Source organism: Brachyhypopomus gauderio, unplaced genomic scaffold, assembly GCF_052324685.1.
Source record: "Brachyhypopomus gauderio isolate BG-103 unplaced genomic scaffold, BGAUD_0.2 sc79, whole genome shotgun sequence".
NCBI classification, from domain to species: domain Eukaryota; kingdom Metazoa; phylum Chordata; class Actinopteri; order Gymnotiformes; family Hypopomidae; genus Brachyhypopomus; species Brachyhypopomus gauderio.
In genome coordinates, this window is record NW_027506900.1 from 1353049 (window position 1) to 1371622 (window position 18574).

At 44.5% G+C, this 18574-nt stretch overlaps 2 protein-coding genes across 9 annotated transcripts; one reads left to right on the forward strand and one right to left on the reverse strand.

Annotated features, from left to right (window-relative positions):
• The first annotated feature begins 1534 nt into the window (after nt 1-1534).
• Nucleotides 1535-7732, forward strand: epx (eosinophil peroxidase). The gene is made up of 17 exons (XM_076990891.1): nt 1535-1686; nt 1773-1857; nt 2008-2092; nt 2345-2520; nt 2766-2898; nt 3128-3257; nt 3434-3640; nt 3717-4080; nt 4300-4460; nt 4566-4824; nt 5067-5237; nt 5483-5720; nt 5842-6053; nt 6150-6314; nt 6414-6497; nt 6613-6715; nt 6803-7732. Exons 1-17 carry the CDS (start codon nt 1669-1671, stop codon nt 6858-6860), a joined length of 2649 nt encoding a protein of 882 aa, XP_076847006.1. The 5' UTR covers nt 1535-1668; the 3' UTR covers nt 6861-7732.
• On the reverse strand, nt 7707-16960 carry rab3il1 (RAB3A interacting protein (rabin3)-like 1). 8 transcript variants are annotated; one of them, XM_076990887.1, is made up of 11 exons: nt 16387-16900; nt 15916-16108; nt 15557-15652; nt 15313-15390; nt 14993-15220; nt 13122-13250; nt 12908-13020; nt 12355-12378; nt 11857-11956; nt 10114-10145; nt 7707-8882 (listed from the first exon to the last, which is right to left on the reverse strand). In XM_076990887.1, the coding sequence occupies exons 2-11, from the start codon at nt 16069-16071 to the stop codon at nt 8879-8881; spliced, it is 960 nt and encodes a 319-aa protein (XP_076847002.1). In that variant the 5' UTR covers nt 16072-16108; nt 16387-16900; the 3' UTR covers nt 7707-8878. The 8 variants fall into 8 exon arrangements, 5 of the variants coding, with proteins under 5 accessions (XP_076847002.1, XP_076847000.1, XP_076847003.1 ...); XM_076990885.1 differs by having other exon boundaries at nt 10114-10180; nt 16387-16897; XM_076990888.1 differs by lacking the exon at nt 12355-12378 and having other exon boundaries at nt 16387-16910.
• Between the last annotated feature and the right edge of the window lie 1614 nt (nt 16961-18574).

Sequence of the window (18574 nt, forward strand, 5' to 3'; positions counted from 1 at the left end):
AGAGCTCCACTTCGAATCAGATGCCAGCAAGGTGGAGGTGAGGTCCTGGTTGGTATGGGCTGGTTTTATTAAAGATTACCTGGTTAGACCTTTTTGTACACCTCAGAACAGTGAAGGAATCCAGTACATCTCTGAACAGTGAAGGAATCCAGTACACCTCAGAACAGTGAAGGAAACTAGTACACCTCTGTGTCTGGGAGGCTGTGTGTGTCTGGGAGGCTGTGGTTGTTGCTGCACAAATTGTTGACCGTCAATAGATCAAACTTTTTTATTGAGAAGGGGTGGTCACTGATTTATCTATTTATTTCATATATGTCAGAAATGCTTATTGGAAAGTTTTGAGTTGTTCATTTAGAATTCTCTTGAACAGATGAAAATACAAAAAGTCATATGGGAAAATGTGTTTTTTGTTTAGCTGCATAATATTTCTGCGCAATAATAATTGCCCAATAATTGTACACATATGTTTTACCAAGAAAGCCTAAACCTCACATTTTCTTTTTTAATCATTCATGTTTAAGGTTTAACATTTTAGATGAACCAAGAGCACGATAGTTGTGTCTGGTGTTTAATAAAATAAAGTTCTCAAAAATAACACTTGCCTAATTGTGCACACAGTTTATGAATATCGATAGTGACATCATATGATATGGCTACCTGCTGTCCTCTCTACGTCCTCCGTCCCTTTTCCAGGAAAATGCTCTCCCTGTAATGATGACTCTCATCCTGGCATGGCTTCCATCAGATAGCGCCCACACCTGCAGCGAAGGGTCCTGACAGAGGACTGGAGGGGAGAAAAAAAGAGAAGGTTCTGGAGCACTGATTAAAGCAAGTCTTAAAATTGGAAAGTGAGGACTGCAAATGATATGTCAGAGAGAGAATTCCAGCTTGACGCTTGTCTAAAGGTGCCTGTTGTCCTAGCTGAGGTAGTGCACTTGACTCGCGCAGCGGCAGGTTAAATGTGCTTTTGTGACAACCAACCTTTGGGCCTCAGTGGCACACACTGACCTTGGGAAGGGCCCGGTTCCATGCCTCTCCAACGTGCACTACTCTTTCACTAAGACTGCATCCTTTACCTGTGCCAAAGCGGAAGATAGTGCTCCCTAGTAACGATCATGTCTCAGTGATTGTTTTGGGGTTTTTTTTTTTCCTGTTGAACTGAATTAAGTTGCCAAATGACTCTTTTTCACATGTGTAAATAGCATACGCAAAGAATTCAGTTACAGAAAGAATAAATAACCATAAAAGGTTTTCATGGGCAACTCGATACCTCTAGGGAGAATACAGTCTGGGGTGAATGGAGGGAATGGTAACTTGAAAAATTGGCTTGATAACCCAACAAGATAAACAGTGGAATTGGTTTGGACTTTGAGGATTATTAGGGTTAGGTGTGTGTGTGAGAGTTCAGAGTGGTTTGATGTGGGGTTGTTGACACCATGCACACAGATAAGAGAATTCTGCACATACCAAACAGGTTGAAGCACAAGTATAAAAGTAAACCCTGATGATTTAGAGGGTTAGCAAATCACACACAGCACACAGTAGTCTTTAAAGGATACTCGAAGACTTGAAGGATTTTACGCTGCACTGTGTTGGCTTGGGGTGTTATTGTGTGAGGTAGCTGGGACAGATCATCTTGCTGTCAGAATCAATTGAGCTTCAACACAGATGGATGCAGATCGCATGGTAGGTATGAATCTGTTCGTATACTTTTATTTATTTTAATATTTAAAAGCTGTTGATTCAAGTGATGTCTGTTGTTGCTTTTGTAGGTGCCCTTCTCTCTCTTGACTTCGGCTTTTCTAATATATTTGATGCCCCTGTTTGCATCTCATTTTACTGACAAAAAACCAACAGGTAGAAAACTTTCTCTTAATTTAAAAAGACAGCTGTGTGTTAGACACATAACCATTTGTTTTTACAAGAGAGATCATATATTGTTAATGAAACACATTTGATTTGAATCATATAGTAACCAGTATGAGTGAGCAGCAGATGTTTGTGCAGGGCATGTGGGCTCCACGTTTCTCCAGGAGGCTTTGAGGAGGGCTACGGAGCTTACTGATGCTGCGTACACACACACCAACGAGAGGTCAGGAACATAAGAGCTTTGTACTTGGGCTTAACTGCTAGTTTGTTGCGTCCAATTTGTGGATTAGAATCACATGTCCAGTGGTCCTATAGCTGAGCTTGCTGAGTGTGCTGTTCCTAACCCGCCAGGTCACGGGTTCTATTACCAGGGGCCACAGTCACACTAATAACGAGTATGTGCTGTGGATAAGAGTTTGTTGTAAACAGATGTCATTTTGTTAACATTTCTGTCCCAATCTTTCATCTCTCTCAGAGTGAAGATGTCCATATCAGAAGGTTCTTTTCGCCCCAGTGACTTGCTAGCACAGTTTAAGCAGACCGGCCCCAGTACCAGGGCTCACATCCGAGCTGCAGAGCTGTTTGACAACACAGTGGAAATCATCAGAGAGATGGTGTACACACACACTATGGCTCAGCTCAACCATACTGGTATAGTCACACACACGCAACGCTACAGGCCAAAATGCTGTGCACCCAATCATATCCAATCATATTCACACACGACCACCACCATGCTCACTCTCAGGTAGCTTCACACAAACATGGTCTATGCATATCCACCCTGTGTTCTCTAAATCAGGCAAGCCCATTGTGGTTTGCTGCATTTGGTTTGGTAAGAAAAACCTTCTTAGACAAATAGTGTAAGACCTTTTCATGACTTCTGTCTGTGTCAGAGCTGTTGAGTTTGGAAGACGTGGAGACTTTGCTGGAGGCTACAGGGTGTTCCACGGAGATGAAGAGACCTTTGTGCAGATCAGACTGCCTATCTGAGCGATACCGTACCATCACTGGGCACTGTAACAACAGGCACGCACACACAGGGTCACCAATACTGCAGCAACAGAATAGTTGTGCATTCACACATACACACTCACATACACGCACACACATGTAACCACACAGCTTTCTGCAAACACTGCACCATCCACAATTGTGCATTCACTGACATATATACACACACACACACACATACATTCATGTACACACAAACATACATTCACACATTCCTTATAAAGTTATTTTGATTCTTCTGCAGACAGGCTCCTCTGCTGGGGGCTGCAAATACCCCTTACGCCCGCTGGCTTCCCCCAGAGTACGAGGACCTTCATGGGGCTCCCAGAGGCTGGGACCCCCAGCACACCTACCACAACTTCACCTTACCTCCAGTAGGACCACACCCTTATCATATTCATCTGTCTGTTGAACATATCATACATATCATGTAGACATCAGTGACATGTTATTTTCTACAATACACTGTGTACTCATGCAGTCTACATGTAATTGATAGCCATTGCGATGGTGTTCATTATTCTAACCTCAGCCCCATTTCTGGGGACAGGTTCGGGCAGTGTCCCAGGAGGTGTTACACACCCAGAATGAAAACGTCTCCCCAGATGTTTCTTTGTCTCACCTGTTGGTGGAGTGGGGGCAGTGGATCGACCATGACCTGACCCTGACCCCCCAGAGTCCCAGCACGACCTCATTCAAGATGGGAGCTGACTGCACCCACACCTGCAGCAGAGACACGCCATGCTTTCCTATCCAGGTGCATATAAACACACACACACACAAGTACACATGCAAGGTCTCTGGCATACACAAATGATCTCTCTCTGACTCAGATCCCTCTGGCCGACCCTCGTGCGGGCCTTCAGAGCTGTATGCCGTTCTTCCGCTCCGCCCCCAGCTGTGTGGGGCAGCAGCAGCATCGCGAGCAGCTCAACGCCATCACGGCCTTCGTGGACGCCAACATGGTGTACGGCAGCTCGGACGAGCTCGCCCTCAGCCTGCGCAACCACTCGTCCACGCTCGGCCTGCTCGCCCACAACCAACTGCACTCGGACCAGGGGCTCGCCTACCTGCCCTACCTGCCACGCACGCACTCCCAGCTGGACCCGTGTGGCCCACGCCAGGAGACCATCTCCCGGTCAGTAACAGGAAAGAGACGCATATCCATGGAGAACATGACCTTCTGTTTTCACGCAGGTATGCCACAGGGAGGTCGTCTAAATGATGTTATTTATCAGTCGTGGTAATGATCCTGTCATTTTAAAAACAAAAAAAAATTTTTTGTATAATGTCTGTTTGTGTTATGACTGTTACTCCAATGACTTATGAGGAATTAGGCATATTCCTAACGGATGCTCTTCAGTGTCAGCACTCCTCGGCTGATCTTTGTCTGGGGCTCTGGTGGGTGTGTTTCAGGTGACCCTCGGGCCAATGAGCATCTAGGCATGGTTGCTTTGCACACGCTGTTCCTGAGAGAACATAATCGTTTGGCTGAGGAGCTTCACAGGTTGAACCCCCACTGGGGCCCAGACACACTGTACCAGGAGGCCCGGAAAATCCTTGGAGCTGTCCATCAGGTTCCACTCATCTCACCTGCACCTACAATCGCAAGCCTGGGTTAGAGGGTAGTAGAATCAGGTTGGTTTTTGGCAACCCCTGTCCTGCTTCCTGCTCTCACTCAGGTCCTGACGTGGGATCACTACTTGCCCCGTGTCCTGGGGAACACAGCGTACTCGGAGCTCATGCCCCTCTATAGCGGTTACAGCCCCCAGGTGGACCCCAGCATCACCAACGGCTTCTCTACGGCGGCATTCCGCTTCGCCCATGTGACCGTGCAGCCAGTGGTGAGCCGCCTGGGGCCTGGTTACCAACTCCAACACGACTATCCCCCACTGCCCTTACACCACTCACTGTTCGCCTCCTGGAGAGTGGTGGAAGAAGGTGTGTGATACACACACACACACACACACACACACACACACACACCCACAGACACACACGGACACACACACACACACACACCCACACACACACACACGGACACACACGTACACTAAGAAGCCTCCATGCAGCTGCCACTGTGCATGCACATGGGTGACTATATTCGATATTCATGGAGTCTTGTTAGTGCATGTGTATACGCTTGTTTTCCTGAACGTCATGACAGTGTCTGCTGTCAGCAGGTGGTATAGATCCAGTTCTGCGGGGCGTGCTGTTGTTCCCGGCAAAGCTCCAGGCTCCAGATCAAATGATGGTGGAGGAGCTGACCGAGAGGTTGTTCCAGGCTCAGGGGGGCCTGCCGCTGGACCTGGGGTCTCTCAACCTGCAGAGGGGACGAGACCACGGCCTGCCCGGTACCGGCTGGCCTCTCCTCATGTGGCACATCACTTACGTGGCCTCCCACTACTTTTTCCATCTTAGCTGGACCAAAGTTCATATGGATCACATGACCACAGATTTTTGCTTTGCCTTTCATATCATACATGAACAGAAAGCTGATCTCAGACCAGTATTGTTAGTCTAAGGAAATGATCCAGCAGGATCATGGCTGGCAGCCACTTGACTTTGTTTTGTCTTTATTTTGTGTGTCTGTATGCAGGTTATGGTGCATGGCGTGAGCTGTGTGGCCTCCCCGTCCCTGCAAATGAGTCTGAGTTTGCAGGGATTCTGGGAAATGTAGGCTTAGCGCAGAAGTTACTTGGTCTGTATGGCACGGCTCACAACATTGATGTGTGGGTGGGGGCCATCTCAGAGCCAGCACTGCCAGGAGGGAGAGTGGGGCCCCTGCTAGCCTGCCTGCTGGCCAAACAGTTTCGAGCTCTCAGAGACGGAGACAGGTGTGCTGAAGAACAAAACGAGAAAACTCTAAATTGTTGATTCCCGTTCAGATTCTCATTTAAAATGATAAACTAAATGCCTGTGATACATGAGTGGGTAATGTCACTGGCTCTCTCTGAGGTTCTGGTGGGAGCGCGAGGGTGTGTTCAGCGACGCTCAGAGACACTCGCTGCGCAGGGTGTCTCTTTCACGTATCATCTGTGACAACACACACATCGGCCTGGTGCCCTTGGACGCCTTCGCACGCACGCTCCACCCTGAGCAGCTGCTGCCCTGCACACATCCAAACATCACACACCTTAACCTCTCTGCATGGAAAGAACCAGACACTGGTATGTGAAAGAGAGCAAATGTATATATCACAACTAGAGAACTTGGGGAAAAAAAAGATCTTTTTGTGTGCTTTTCCTTCCTGTTCTCTTGGTCAGACCCAGTGTGTGGCCCCATCCCGCGCCTGAAGATCGGTTTCTCTGTACTCTGTGAATCTGCAGTCTTCTTTCAGTGTCCCTCTGGCTATCTGCTACATGGGGCCACACGCATCACCTGTGACCCCAAAACACACCTGTGGACCCCACATCCTCCCACCTGCCAAGGTTAGTTTGTAAAAGTTTGCCATCTATGGGAGTCTGTTTCCAGCTTGTTAATCTAACGGAACGCCAAGTTCATATTCAACACTTCTCCACTGGTCTCAGATATAGACGAATGTTCCAGCCAGCCCACCGCCTGCTCCACACACCTGCAGTGCAGTAACACACCAGGCTCTTTCCTCTGCTCAGGTAAGCATGCAGACATAAGGCATTTTCACACTGGCTAGAGCCCTCCCATCCTACATGGGCAGTGTCGGCAGTGCGGTGTTGATACCAGAATGTCTGAGATGTCTTTCTGGCACAGAGTCTCCCGCGACGGCCCTGTCTGCTCCCTCCACCGCTGCAGCCGTCATGGCAGTGCTGGGGGGCGTGGCCACCGTGCTCCTGATAATCACCTGCTACAGAAGGTGTGTGTGTAGGTGGGTGGTTGATTTGTGTGATCTGATGTTAAAGCCTCGGCTGCTGGATTTATACCAGTTCTTTCTTCCTCACAGGCAATTCCTCCGAGAAGCTGAGCCCATCAAGACAGTATGCTGCGAGAGGAAACACTGACACCGGCATCGTGTTTACCCGATTTGAGATCCCGTTTGTGATCCCATTCTAATGAGAGATGTGTCCACTCATATTATTTATTGTAACAAGAAAAATATTTACTGTGCAGAGCCTATACATTTTAAATATATTTGGTTTTGTCAAAATGCATGTCTGCTAGTACCCACATGTTTAATTTGGCTAAATGTTTATTTTATTTAATGTTTATTTCATTTAATGTTTATTTCCTCAGCTTTGTTAAAACACTCAAAAGACTTTTGTTGGTCAAAATATTCAATATAGTCATTTTCGCACAGCCAATATTGTATGTGTACAGATTAGCGTGTTGTCTTTACATTGCCTGTGTGTTTCTTTAAGTGCGGACTCATGCAAACGTGCTCCCTGCACTGCTGCGCACAGTGAAACCTGTTCTGTGGCATGCAGTAACACGGAGCAGGTTCACAGGTTTCGAAGCCTGCTGTGCTTTTGTTCGCCTCGATCTGGGTGTGAGGCGTGTCACTCGTCATTCACAGACAGCTCTGCCCTGGACAACACCCCCTCCCCCCACCCTAAATGGAAAAATTATCCCATTTTTTCAACATAATCTAGTCCTTTCCATCCAGGGAACCAGATGATCTGAGAGATGTGTGAAGGACCGATTTTCTGTTGTCACACATTCCTTTAATTGTTTGACAAACTGACATCTATGTGTTACTTAATTTGACACTGAAATTAAATTCCATCATCTGAAATGGAGTCAGACATCAGGCTGTCTGGACTCCACTGTCATCTCATTTGAAGAACTGGTCAATATCAGGAGCCTGTGAATATATTTTACTGTAGCTACAAATTAAAGGTACACAGTCAGACCTTTCATTGAATATTTTATTGCATGATGCTACATATGGAGTGTGAAGACTGCTCATATGCACCCAAGCAGTTCAGCTAGCATGTAAGATAAGAGATAGAGAAAGGACGCTAAAGGTATTTAAGTGATGCAAAGCTTGAATACTTGTTCTTCATCTATGACCTGATGATTTCTGCTTGTTTTAATTTTACTTCCAGTCTTTTAGTTACTGAATACGCTGAAGCAATTGCATCCGTGAAACAAGTATACAGATCTGCATGTCTTTATCTCTGCTACACGGCAACGTATTTGGCTCTAGGACAACATGATTGTCAATCGTGCAACAGTTATTATACAGAACTCCGTTGTTTAGACCCAAGGTCCTGTCCCATTAAGTACCACAATTCATTGTAAAATGTCTGTACATCAATGCATGGACACCAGGATTCACTGGTGTCAATAATGGCATGTGCACAGAAGAGGGTCATTAAGGCGTACACCTGTTTGAACACCTGTGTACATGTTGAAGGAGCATGCTGGTGATTGGTAGTGGGAAAGCAGGCCTTTGAAATCTTTGACAGTACAGCAAGTGTAGCTGTGCTTGGTTAAGGCAGAAGCAAGATTAAAACATGAATAGCATTTGACAGCTTTAAAAGTTTTTGAACACCAATGTGTCGTCACATTTTACCTGTGTGCGTTGGATGAAAACTAGACACATTTCGCAGCTTGAAGACTTTCTTTAAGCTGCATCAGCCCTACCAAAGGTACGTCAAATTAACCCAAACTTTAATCCATGTTTACTTCACAGCAAGAACCACACTGACGTTCTACAAATCAAAGTGTAGTAAAGACACGGAAAACTATTGTTTACTAGTAGGTCCATTCACAAACATAAGAAAATAATACTGATTAAACATGTAGCAGGCCTGCTCATGTCGTCAGAAGTCTTACCAAGAATAAGCTTATGGACTGCTGTGCTGAGATTCTGCTGCTTTGGCATCAAGATCCATTCCTGTGGGCTCCAAAAGTAACGGACACTGATACTTTATTATTTTTTTAAGAGTCTTTATGTCAGATCAGGTGCTGTCATCAAGTAGCTGTGCGTGGCCTTCAACTGTCATCTGTGAGGAAGAACCCCAGCTTGGCCACAGACATCTCCCTCCGTAGACGAACCAGTTCCCAAAACATCTGCTCAGCTGCAGAGATGGGGAGTGCATGAGCTCAGCATGTGTACTACAGTCTACTCACTCTACTACCTACTACTCCACTGTCTACTCACTCTACTACCTACTACTCCACTGTCTACTCACTTTATTAGCTACTACTCCACTGTCTACTCACTCTATTAGCTACTACTCTACTGTCTACTCACTCTACTACCTACTACTCCACTGTCTACTCACTTTACTATCTACTACTTTACCATCTACACCTTCATCTATCTACTACTCTACCATCTACTCCCTCTACTAGATACTACTCTACCATCTACTCACTCTACTACCTACTACTCCATTGTCTACTCACTCTACTACCTACTATTCCACTGTCTACTCACTCTACTACCTACTATTCCAATGTCTACTGACTCTACTACCTACTATTCCACTGTCTACTCACTCTACTACCTACTATTCCACTGTCTACTGACTCTACTACCTACTACTCCACTGTCTACTCCCTCTACTACCTACTACTCTACCATCTACTCCCTCTACTACTCCACTGTCTACTTACTCTACTAGCTACTACTCTACCACTCTACCATCTACTCCCTCTACTACTCCACTGTCTACTCACTCTACTACCTACTACTCCACTGTCTACTCACTTTACCATCTACACCTTCATCTATCTACTACTCTACCATCTACCCCCTCTACTAGCTACTACTCTACCATCTACTCCCTCTACGACTCCACTGTCTACTCACTCTACTAGATACTACTCTACCATCTACTCCCTCTACTACCTTCTATTCCACTGTCTACTCCCTCTACTACTTACTATTCCACTGTCTACTGACTCTACTACCTACTATTCCACTGTCTACTGACTCTACTACCTACTACTCCACTGTCTACTCACTTTACTATCTACTACTTTACCATATACACCTTCATCTATCTACTACTCTACCATCTACTCACTCTACTAGATACTACTCTACCATCTACTCCCTCTACTACCTACTACTCCATTGTCTACTCACTCTACTACCTACTATTCCACTGTCTACTGACTCTACTACCTACTATTCCACTGTCTACTCACTCTACTACCTACTATTCCACTGTCTACTCACTCTACTACCTACTACTCCACTGTCTACTCCCTCTACTACCTACTACTCTACCGTCTACTATCTTATCTAAGGTAGTTTACAAGCCTGCAAAGCTGCTTTGTACATGAGGGTTGTTCACTCACCATCCTGTCTGACCAGACCTTGCTGGATGTATCTGATATAGGTGAAGAAGTTACACACAGCTGTGATCTGGCAACATACAAAAAACATGACTTTGATTTTACAGAAAGTTACAGAAAATGTATCACCTTTCACATTTTTGTAAATATACATATATACACTATATATGTATACAAATATACAATATATAATATATACACTCACTGGCCACTTTATTAGGTACACCTGTCCAACTGCTCATTAAAGCAAATGTCGAATCAGCCAATCACATGGCAGCAACTCAATGTATTTATGCATGTAGACATAGCCAAGACAATCTGCTGCCGTAAACTGAGCATCAGAATGAAAAAGAAGGGTGATTTAAGTGACTTTGAACGTTGGTTCAAACGTTGGGATGGTCTGAGTATTTCAGAAACTGCCGATCTACTGGGATTTTCACTCACAACCATCTCTAGGGTTTACAAAGAGAAATGGTCCAAAAAGAGAAAATATCCAGTGTGCAGCACTTCTGTGGGAAATGCCTTGTTGATGCCAGAGGTCAGAGGAGAATGGCCAGACTGGTTCAAGCTGATAGAACGGCAACAGTAACAATAAGCAGTCGTTACAACCGAGGCATGCAGAAGAGCATCTCTGAACGCACAACACGTCGAACTTTGAGGTGAATGGACTACAGCATCAGAAGACCAAACCGGTGCCACTCCTGTCAGATAAGAACAGGAAACTGAGGCTACAATTCACACAGGCTCACCAAAATTGAATTATAGAAGATTGGAAAAACGTTGCCTGGTCTGATGAGTCTCGATTTCTGCTGCGACATTCGGATGGTAGGGTCAGAATTTGTCTGGAGACATACTTGGCTAGTCCATCACCTTTACATTCCTCAGCAAGGCAGTTTGGGGTCGTTATGTTGAAAAACTGCCATGTGGCCCACTTTAGGACCACAGGACATGGTTCCAGTAACCCATTCTCTTGGACTGCATGTCTCCAAGTTTGTGTGTCTTCTTGTGCATCATGTTCAGAAGAGGCTTCCATCTGACAGCCATGCGGACCGATGCAGTGTGCAGCGTTTGGTCTGACCTCCCCCTTCTTTAACCTCTGCAGGCAGCACTTCTGTGTCTCCTATTTTGAAGCCAACCTCTGGATATGACGCTGAACACGTGGACTAATCTTCTTTGGTTGACCCTGGCCATGCTCGTTCCTAGTGTAACCCATCCTAGAAAACCGCTGTATTTGGCCACCGTGCTATATCTCAGTTTAGTTTAGCGATCTTCATATAGTCTAATCCATCTTTGTAGTGATCAACAATTTTATGCATCACATCCTCAAGAGACTTCTTCACCATGAGGTGCCATGTCGAATTTCCAGTAGCGAGTGAATTGTACACAAAGCACCACATTTACGAGCCCTGCTCTCCATTCACACCTAGAACCTTGTAACTCAAACGAGTCGCATAACACCAGGGAGGGACAACGACAATTGAGCACATTGTGGACATGTTCACTGTGAGGTGTACTCAGTTTTGTTGTCAGAAGACAGTAAATCTATACTGCTATACAAGCTGTGCACCATGAAAAGATATAATAAAATATTTCTAGAAATGTGAAGGGTGTATTCAGTTTTGTGAAATATTGTGTGTGTGTGTGTGTGTGTGTGTGTGTGTGTGTGTGTGTGTGTGTGTGTGTGTTTGTGTGTGTGTGTGTTTGTGTATGTATATATGGGAAAAATGGAACATGGAGGGAATATACCCTTGCTCTGCTGGAGGGGGAGATGTGGTAATATGTCTCTTTGTCTCCCAGTTTGATGCGATGTCGGCAGGGGTGGGACATCCCGCTCAGTGCACACGTCCTGCGTCAGCACACAAGGGCTCGTTAACTCTGAGGTCTGCTCCCCCAACAGCTAACACAGCCAATACAGACCAGAGTACAGAACATTCAGTACTTCTGTTAGTTACACATACATGAGCGTGTACTAGAGACCATATAAAGGAAGCCCTTATACAGACCTGCTTTATTAAAGACTGCACATTTTATTTCTACTAGCATTTAAGCAAGCACGAGAACACCGCAACAATGGAAACGTGTCCATAATGAGTTGGAGGTTAGACTCTGTACAGCACATGTTTGGAAAGGGACAGAAACTTGGAGAGAATGTTGGAGTGGTTATTCTCACTGTGAAGCGGGTTAGAGTTTGGGTTAGAATTATGGCATGATGTGACGCTCAGACGCTATTGTAAAGTCACTTACGTCTCTACTGGTGCTCGGCAGCCGCTGTGAAAACAAGCCCATGATCAAAGTGTAATCAGACTGTGATCGAAAGAACAGGAGTCTAACCAAAAACAATGGGATTTTAACCCCCCCGAGGAAGTTCATAAAGAATAGAGGAGCACGACTGCTTTGAGCATAGAAACTACACCAGGTTGAATGATTATGGAGAACCTGAACAAATCAAATCTGTCCCACATGTTATTTTGATTCGGCTCATACATGTTAAATCCTGAATGGTGGGGCACAGGGTTTCAATTCCAGTATTTCCAGTTTGGGCACATGGGAGGACGTTGGAGTTTAGCTACAGTCTGTGAGTCACACACTCCCTCAAAATATTTAATTGTTTCTGCTCCAGTATTTAAAAGGTTTTCATACTTAAACCAGCTGTTGGTGTCCGAACATACATTAAGACACCTAAGACTGGTTTGACTCAATCACAAGGACCGGCTCAGAAAGTGCATCCAAGCCGAATTAAAGATACATTAGTCAAAGGACACGTGGTCACGAACACTGTGTAGCACATATTACTCACTTGGGTCCACCACATTCAACAGCTGAGGTCTTTATCATGGGCATCACTGTCATGGCAACAGGCTCAATAGTCAAAGAGTTATTCTCCACTGCACGCTGCACAGACTGAGACAGCTAGAAAGACACACACACACACACACAAGAGTTATGTTCAAATGCTCCTTTTCTTGGTCAAGTCCAATACATTCAAAACATATACAAACCAACTCGCATACTTCTGAGCGTGTGAAGGAAAGACAGGGCTCAATGTCCTCTCTGTAGATGCGGCTGATGAAGGCAGAAGATCGGTCCAGACTCGGAGCCTCCTTCCATGACAAAAACTCTGCAAACAACACAGAATCCAACTAGACAGAGAGGGACATACAGAGAGAGCAACACGTTAAGCTACACAGGGCACTTAATCGCTGACCCGATGTAATGCAGTTCATTTGGACAGTTTTTTCATTTGTATTTTTTGGTTCAGAGTTAAATTGCCAACGGTGAGGCTGAAGAGCAGCATGTCAGGTTAGCATTTATACACACAATGGCATCCTTTAAAACACAGGGCCTCTCTACCCTGCTGCAAAAAAAGGGCTTCAAAAACTGCTCCTGTCCAAATATTTAAGGACCTTTGTTTGCATGTGTGCAACATACACTATTTGATTGATGTAAATACTGCTGCTGGTCATAAGAGATCACCTGTTATATAACATAAGAGATTACAATAATGCCTAAACTTAATGCAGGTTATAATTGCTGTTAAAATGAATTAAAATGTTTCATAAGAATCAAAAGTAAAAAGCCCACATACAACTATGGTCTAAACGGGGCCAGGGTGAAAACCCACATGTTGACAGCCTGCAAGATTCACTAAAACCCAACAACAACAAACACATAAGCCGAATAACCTCCCAAACCCTGTGGACCCACAGTGGTGCCCTGTCTGGCAGTTACCTGGCAACAGTAAGCCCCCTGGCATTCTCTATGCTGTTGCAGAGATCAGATTGACACACTGAGCTGGACCAGAGGTGTAGGGACAGGGTGTCGAGAGGGACAGCCCACATGAGCATGGAAGTAGGATAGAGGTCTTGTAGAAAGGGTAACACAGTAAGGGGAAATGATGTCAAAACCACTAAGGAGAAAGACAGTGGAAGAAAACAGGAGATACAAGTGAGTTACCTGAATAAGCTTTTAATTGGCCAAAGCCTGTGCAAGACAGGGAAGGAAGAAAAGCAAAAGTCTCCTACCAGCTGTTAAGGACAGTTAGACAAAACTGAAATTCTTGTTCGTCCAAACTAGGGTCGTTTCTAAATCACTATCACAGTATTACCCATACAGTATGCAGAAGTCAGCAAAATGCAAATCAAGTTTTATTTTGATGTTGCACTGGGAGCATTCTGAACAGATGCGATCTCAGATGTTACAGAGGAGTCTTTGCTTTGATGAAATAACAACTTTGGTGTGTGTGAACCCTCTCCTATTCTTTTACTGTCATCATGAAAATTAGATCCTTTTTGGGAATAATTTTATCTGGTCTTTTTTTGTTATATTTGTGTTTTTCACATATAAAATGTATTACATATATGTATGTATATGTAAGTATGTATATATTATGGTGCGACACTTTCTCAGGATCTTTGCGCTCCAATCCTGCGTCTGTGTTTGAATGTGAGGTTGTGTTTGAATGTGAGGTTGTGAGTGAATGTGAGGTTGTGAGTGAATGTGAGGTTGTGTTTGAATGTGAGGTTTGTGTTTGAATGTGAGGTTTGTGTTTGAATGTGAGGTTGTGAGTGAATGTGAGGTTGTGTTTGAATGTGAGGTTGTGTTTGAATGTGAGGTTTGTGTTTGAATGCGAGGTTGTGAGTGAATGTGAGGTTGTGAGTGAATGTGAGGTGTTTGAATGTGAGGTTTGTGTTTGAATGTGAGGTTGTGTTTGTATGTGAGGTTGTGTTTGTATGTGAGGTTGTGAGTGAATGTGAGGTTGTGTTTGTATGTGAGGTTGTGTTTGTATGTGAGGTTGTGTTTGTATGTGAGGTTGTGTTTGTATGTGAGGTTGTGTTTGAATGTGAGGTTGTGAGTGAATGTGAGGTTGTGAGTGAATGTACACCTCCTTGTCTTCCTGGCTGTTGTGAGGAGACGCAGATGCACAGTCTGGCTGCGGGTGGGACAGGGTGAGGATGGCACTTTTGTTGCGTGTGTGGCCCCCAAGCAAAGTTGGAGTGCCTTTGGAGCCTGCACCCTGGAGCTGAGGGTGGAGCTGACGATTGGGGGAGGATGGAGTAGAGGTCAACACCAGCGTCTTTAGTGCAGATACCTCAGCCTGCAGTACGTCAATCTGAGAGTGGGATGAGAAGGGTACATGAGACAATCTATAAGAGATGGATGGATGGATGGAGGGAGGGATGGAGGGATGGAGAGAGGAGTGACCTTGCCCTGTGCCTCCTTCAGTTGCTTCTCAGCATTTGCCCGTTTCACGTTGGCCTCCCGGACCATCTTATGAGCCTCCTGGAGACATGATGCACTAGCGCTAGTTAGTTACAGTCTCAAAAACAAACAAAAACACACACGCATCAAGTGTTTTATACCGACACATTCATTCTTCTCTCTTTAAAGCACACAGGCATACTCACATAGTGAGGTCATATACACATAAGAGGTCAGTCCTTCTCACCTCGAAGAGGCTAGCTGTCAGCTCTTCCAGTTCCTGCTCCAGCTGGTCTCGCACGTGAGACAGACGTTCACATTCCTCCCCCTTCAGTTTTAGCTCCTGAGTACAGAGGACACCGTCAGTGTAGAACAGAACAGACTAAACCCTACTGAGCTATACATGTGTATGTTGCGCTCAGATTATAGATCAATATCATATCGTGTGATATGATAGATCAGACGGAATTACATGTGTTAGACCGTAGAAATATACATGAATCAGAGGACCAGGAATCAGTCATCCTGCATACAGTACGCAATTGTATGTTTTAAAAGTGTGTGTGCAGCTGTTTGTGCAACTGTGCGTACGCATGTTCAGTTCACCTTTTGCGCAGCGTCCAGCTGCTCTCTGAGGAACTCTGTGCCTTTCTCTCTGATCTCCAAAGAAGAGCTTCGCAGACGAGACAAACTGTAGGCTTCCCCTCCGTGGGCCCCTGCCTCCTCTCGGAGCAGAACCTCTCCTCGTCTCCCTCCAGACATTATACCGGAGTCCAGCTCAGGCTCCAGGTCTATCAACCTGTAGATGTATAGAATACATAGCTGTTGACAGTTTGTCCTAAACCTTTTCTTAAGTACCAGACAAATCAACATACAAAGAGCTAAATTTACATGACGTGGTCATGTAAACTCCTGGAGAAAGTTATATTAATTATTAGGAAACCTCTGCAAACCGTCGATGACCATACACAAGAAGAAATCATACCATATATTTCAAATTGAAAAAGAGGCCGTATTATTAGTTTTACGTATATTTATTAATGTTACAGCATTAGGATCGTAGATCCACACCCTTACCCCGACACTGCTCCACCAAAGGATTCCCTTCAAACCACCACAGCATCCGCTTACGCCGGGCGTTGCTTGTTGTCGTCAGCAAAAATGTTTCTAAGACTTCTATGTAGCAAAATCTCGGCTATTCTTTATAAGTATCGGCTAGCAAACAAACATAAACAGACTTTAAAAACGCCCTAAGCCGCCGCGACGTGTTTTAATTCGAATTCAAATAAATGTAAACACATTTGAACCGGTGTTTTGATATTTCTCGGACTCTCCGCAGCTGCCAGACTTCTGTGTGCCGTCGCTCCAGCTGCAACAGGTCACGTGATCCACAGACATCCCTAGGATTTCGCCTTCAGGAAGCACATTACGACTTTAAATCGACGTTATTTCATCTGTCGCTTCTCTCACCGTCAACATAGATCATATTATTCCTTTACCAAATCTTTATCTTAAAAAAAAACCAATTTCCTAGAAATGAAAAGACATAATTTCAAAACAAACACAACCGGAGGAAGACTTACTCCTATTATCCGCCAGAGTTCAAATCCAACACACGTTTTTAACTATGAAAATGCCCAATTTTTTAATTTAAGGTTACAGTAAATCATACGTCATGTAATTTCCCGGATATGTCCTCCCTTCTGGGCAATACAAATGCCCAGCCGGCATTTCTAAAATGTCTGGCATTCCTTTTATGCTGACATGTGCTTTCTACAGTCACACGGCGTCTGTGGTGTTTGGACCATTTTATGTAGGTCTATCTTTTTGCACGCCACAACTGACCTACATGGTCACTGCCATTATCGTGTGCAGCTACACGTAAACTACGTTTACTTCTAACCAGGCTAAACATGTCAAATCACAGATCTGATGGTGAACTTCTGATGTTTGTACACCAAATATTTTACGGTATCCGTTTGTCCCATGGTGCCCATTTTTGTGGCATGGCTATGATAAAAATCGTACGCTCACACTGCAAGTATAATAAAACCAGAAAAAAAAGTCAAACAATTGTGATAGATGTGAAGGGTTCAGAGTTTGTATGGAAATCTGTATTAGACTAGTTTCCCACATGGAAATTTAAGAAATACTGAAAATCTTCTAGTGATGGATGGATTTGTATTGCAACTGATTTATATCTATATGTTTTGTTTTAGATCTAAATACCCAAAGACATGGAGGTTAGGTAAATTGTCTGTCTAATAAACAGTTGTCTGAGTTTGTGTGAGTGTGCATTTGTATGTCCAGTGGTGGCTGGTGCTCTGTCCTGGGTGTATCCTCTCTCTACTCCCTTGACCTGACTCAGACCCCCAGGGTGCTGACCCTTCCGGTTGAGAGTACGCTGTGTGCATTTAACTGCCACTTCTTGCCGGCGTGTGACTGGATGTAAAAAGCGGTGTCTATGTTCATTGTGAAGTGACCTTGGGTATATAAAGGCACTATGTAAATGTAACCATACATTTATTCATATTAATTTCATGCTAAAAAATTATATTTTATTTTGTAAGGAACAACTGAATCTGCCCATGTGTGCTCTTAAGGCAGTTGTTATCTCACAACTCCTTTCCCCATTACATCACTCCAGCCTCTTAGTGGCACACACACACACACACACACACACGCACACGCACACGCACACGCACACACACACACACACACACAAGAGTTATTTGTTCAAGTCCATAGGCCACTCACCTTCCAACAGGACACAGCTCTTCTCTACTGTGCTTGGTTCGTTGTTGACCTGAGATGTCATCCTTCCCAAAAAACGTATGGGAGGAGTACACTGCTATTCTTGAGCTACCCGTTAGCAGAAGCTCATAGCCTGGGCCCGATCTGGAGTGTGGTGGAGGAGAGGAGGGCAGGCGTACTCTGTGAATCCCCTCAAAAGCATCCATCTTCAAGGGAGTGGCAGGAACATACACCCAGGGTGTTGGCACAGTCTGTGGGCACCTGTGTCCATGATACTCACACCTAGATACAACAAAAGAATATCTATTTATTTCTCAGAAAGATTTCCACAAAGATAAAAGTGTATGTCTATGTTTTTTTTCATCACTTTTTTGTTCAAGTAACTTGTTTTCTGCAGAATTTTGTTGCAAGATTTTCCACTCATGTTATCTTGTAACTAAAAGAAATTGTGAAATGTGCCATATTTGTCTATTGTGATTTTTCATCGCAATCAAAATCTAGGGTCAAAATC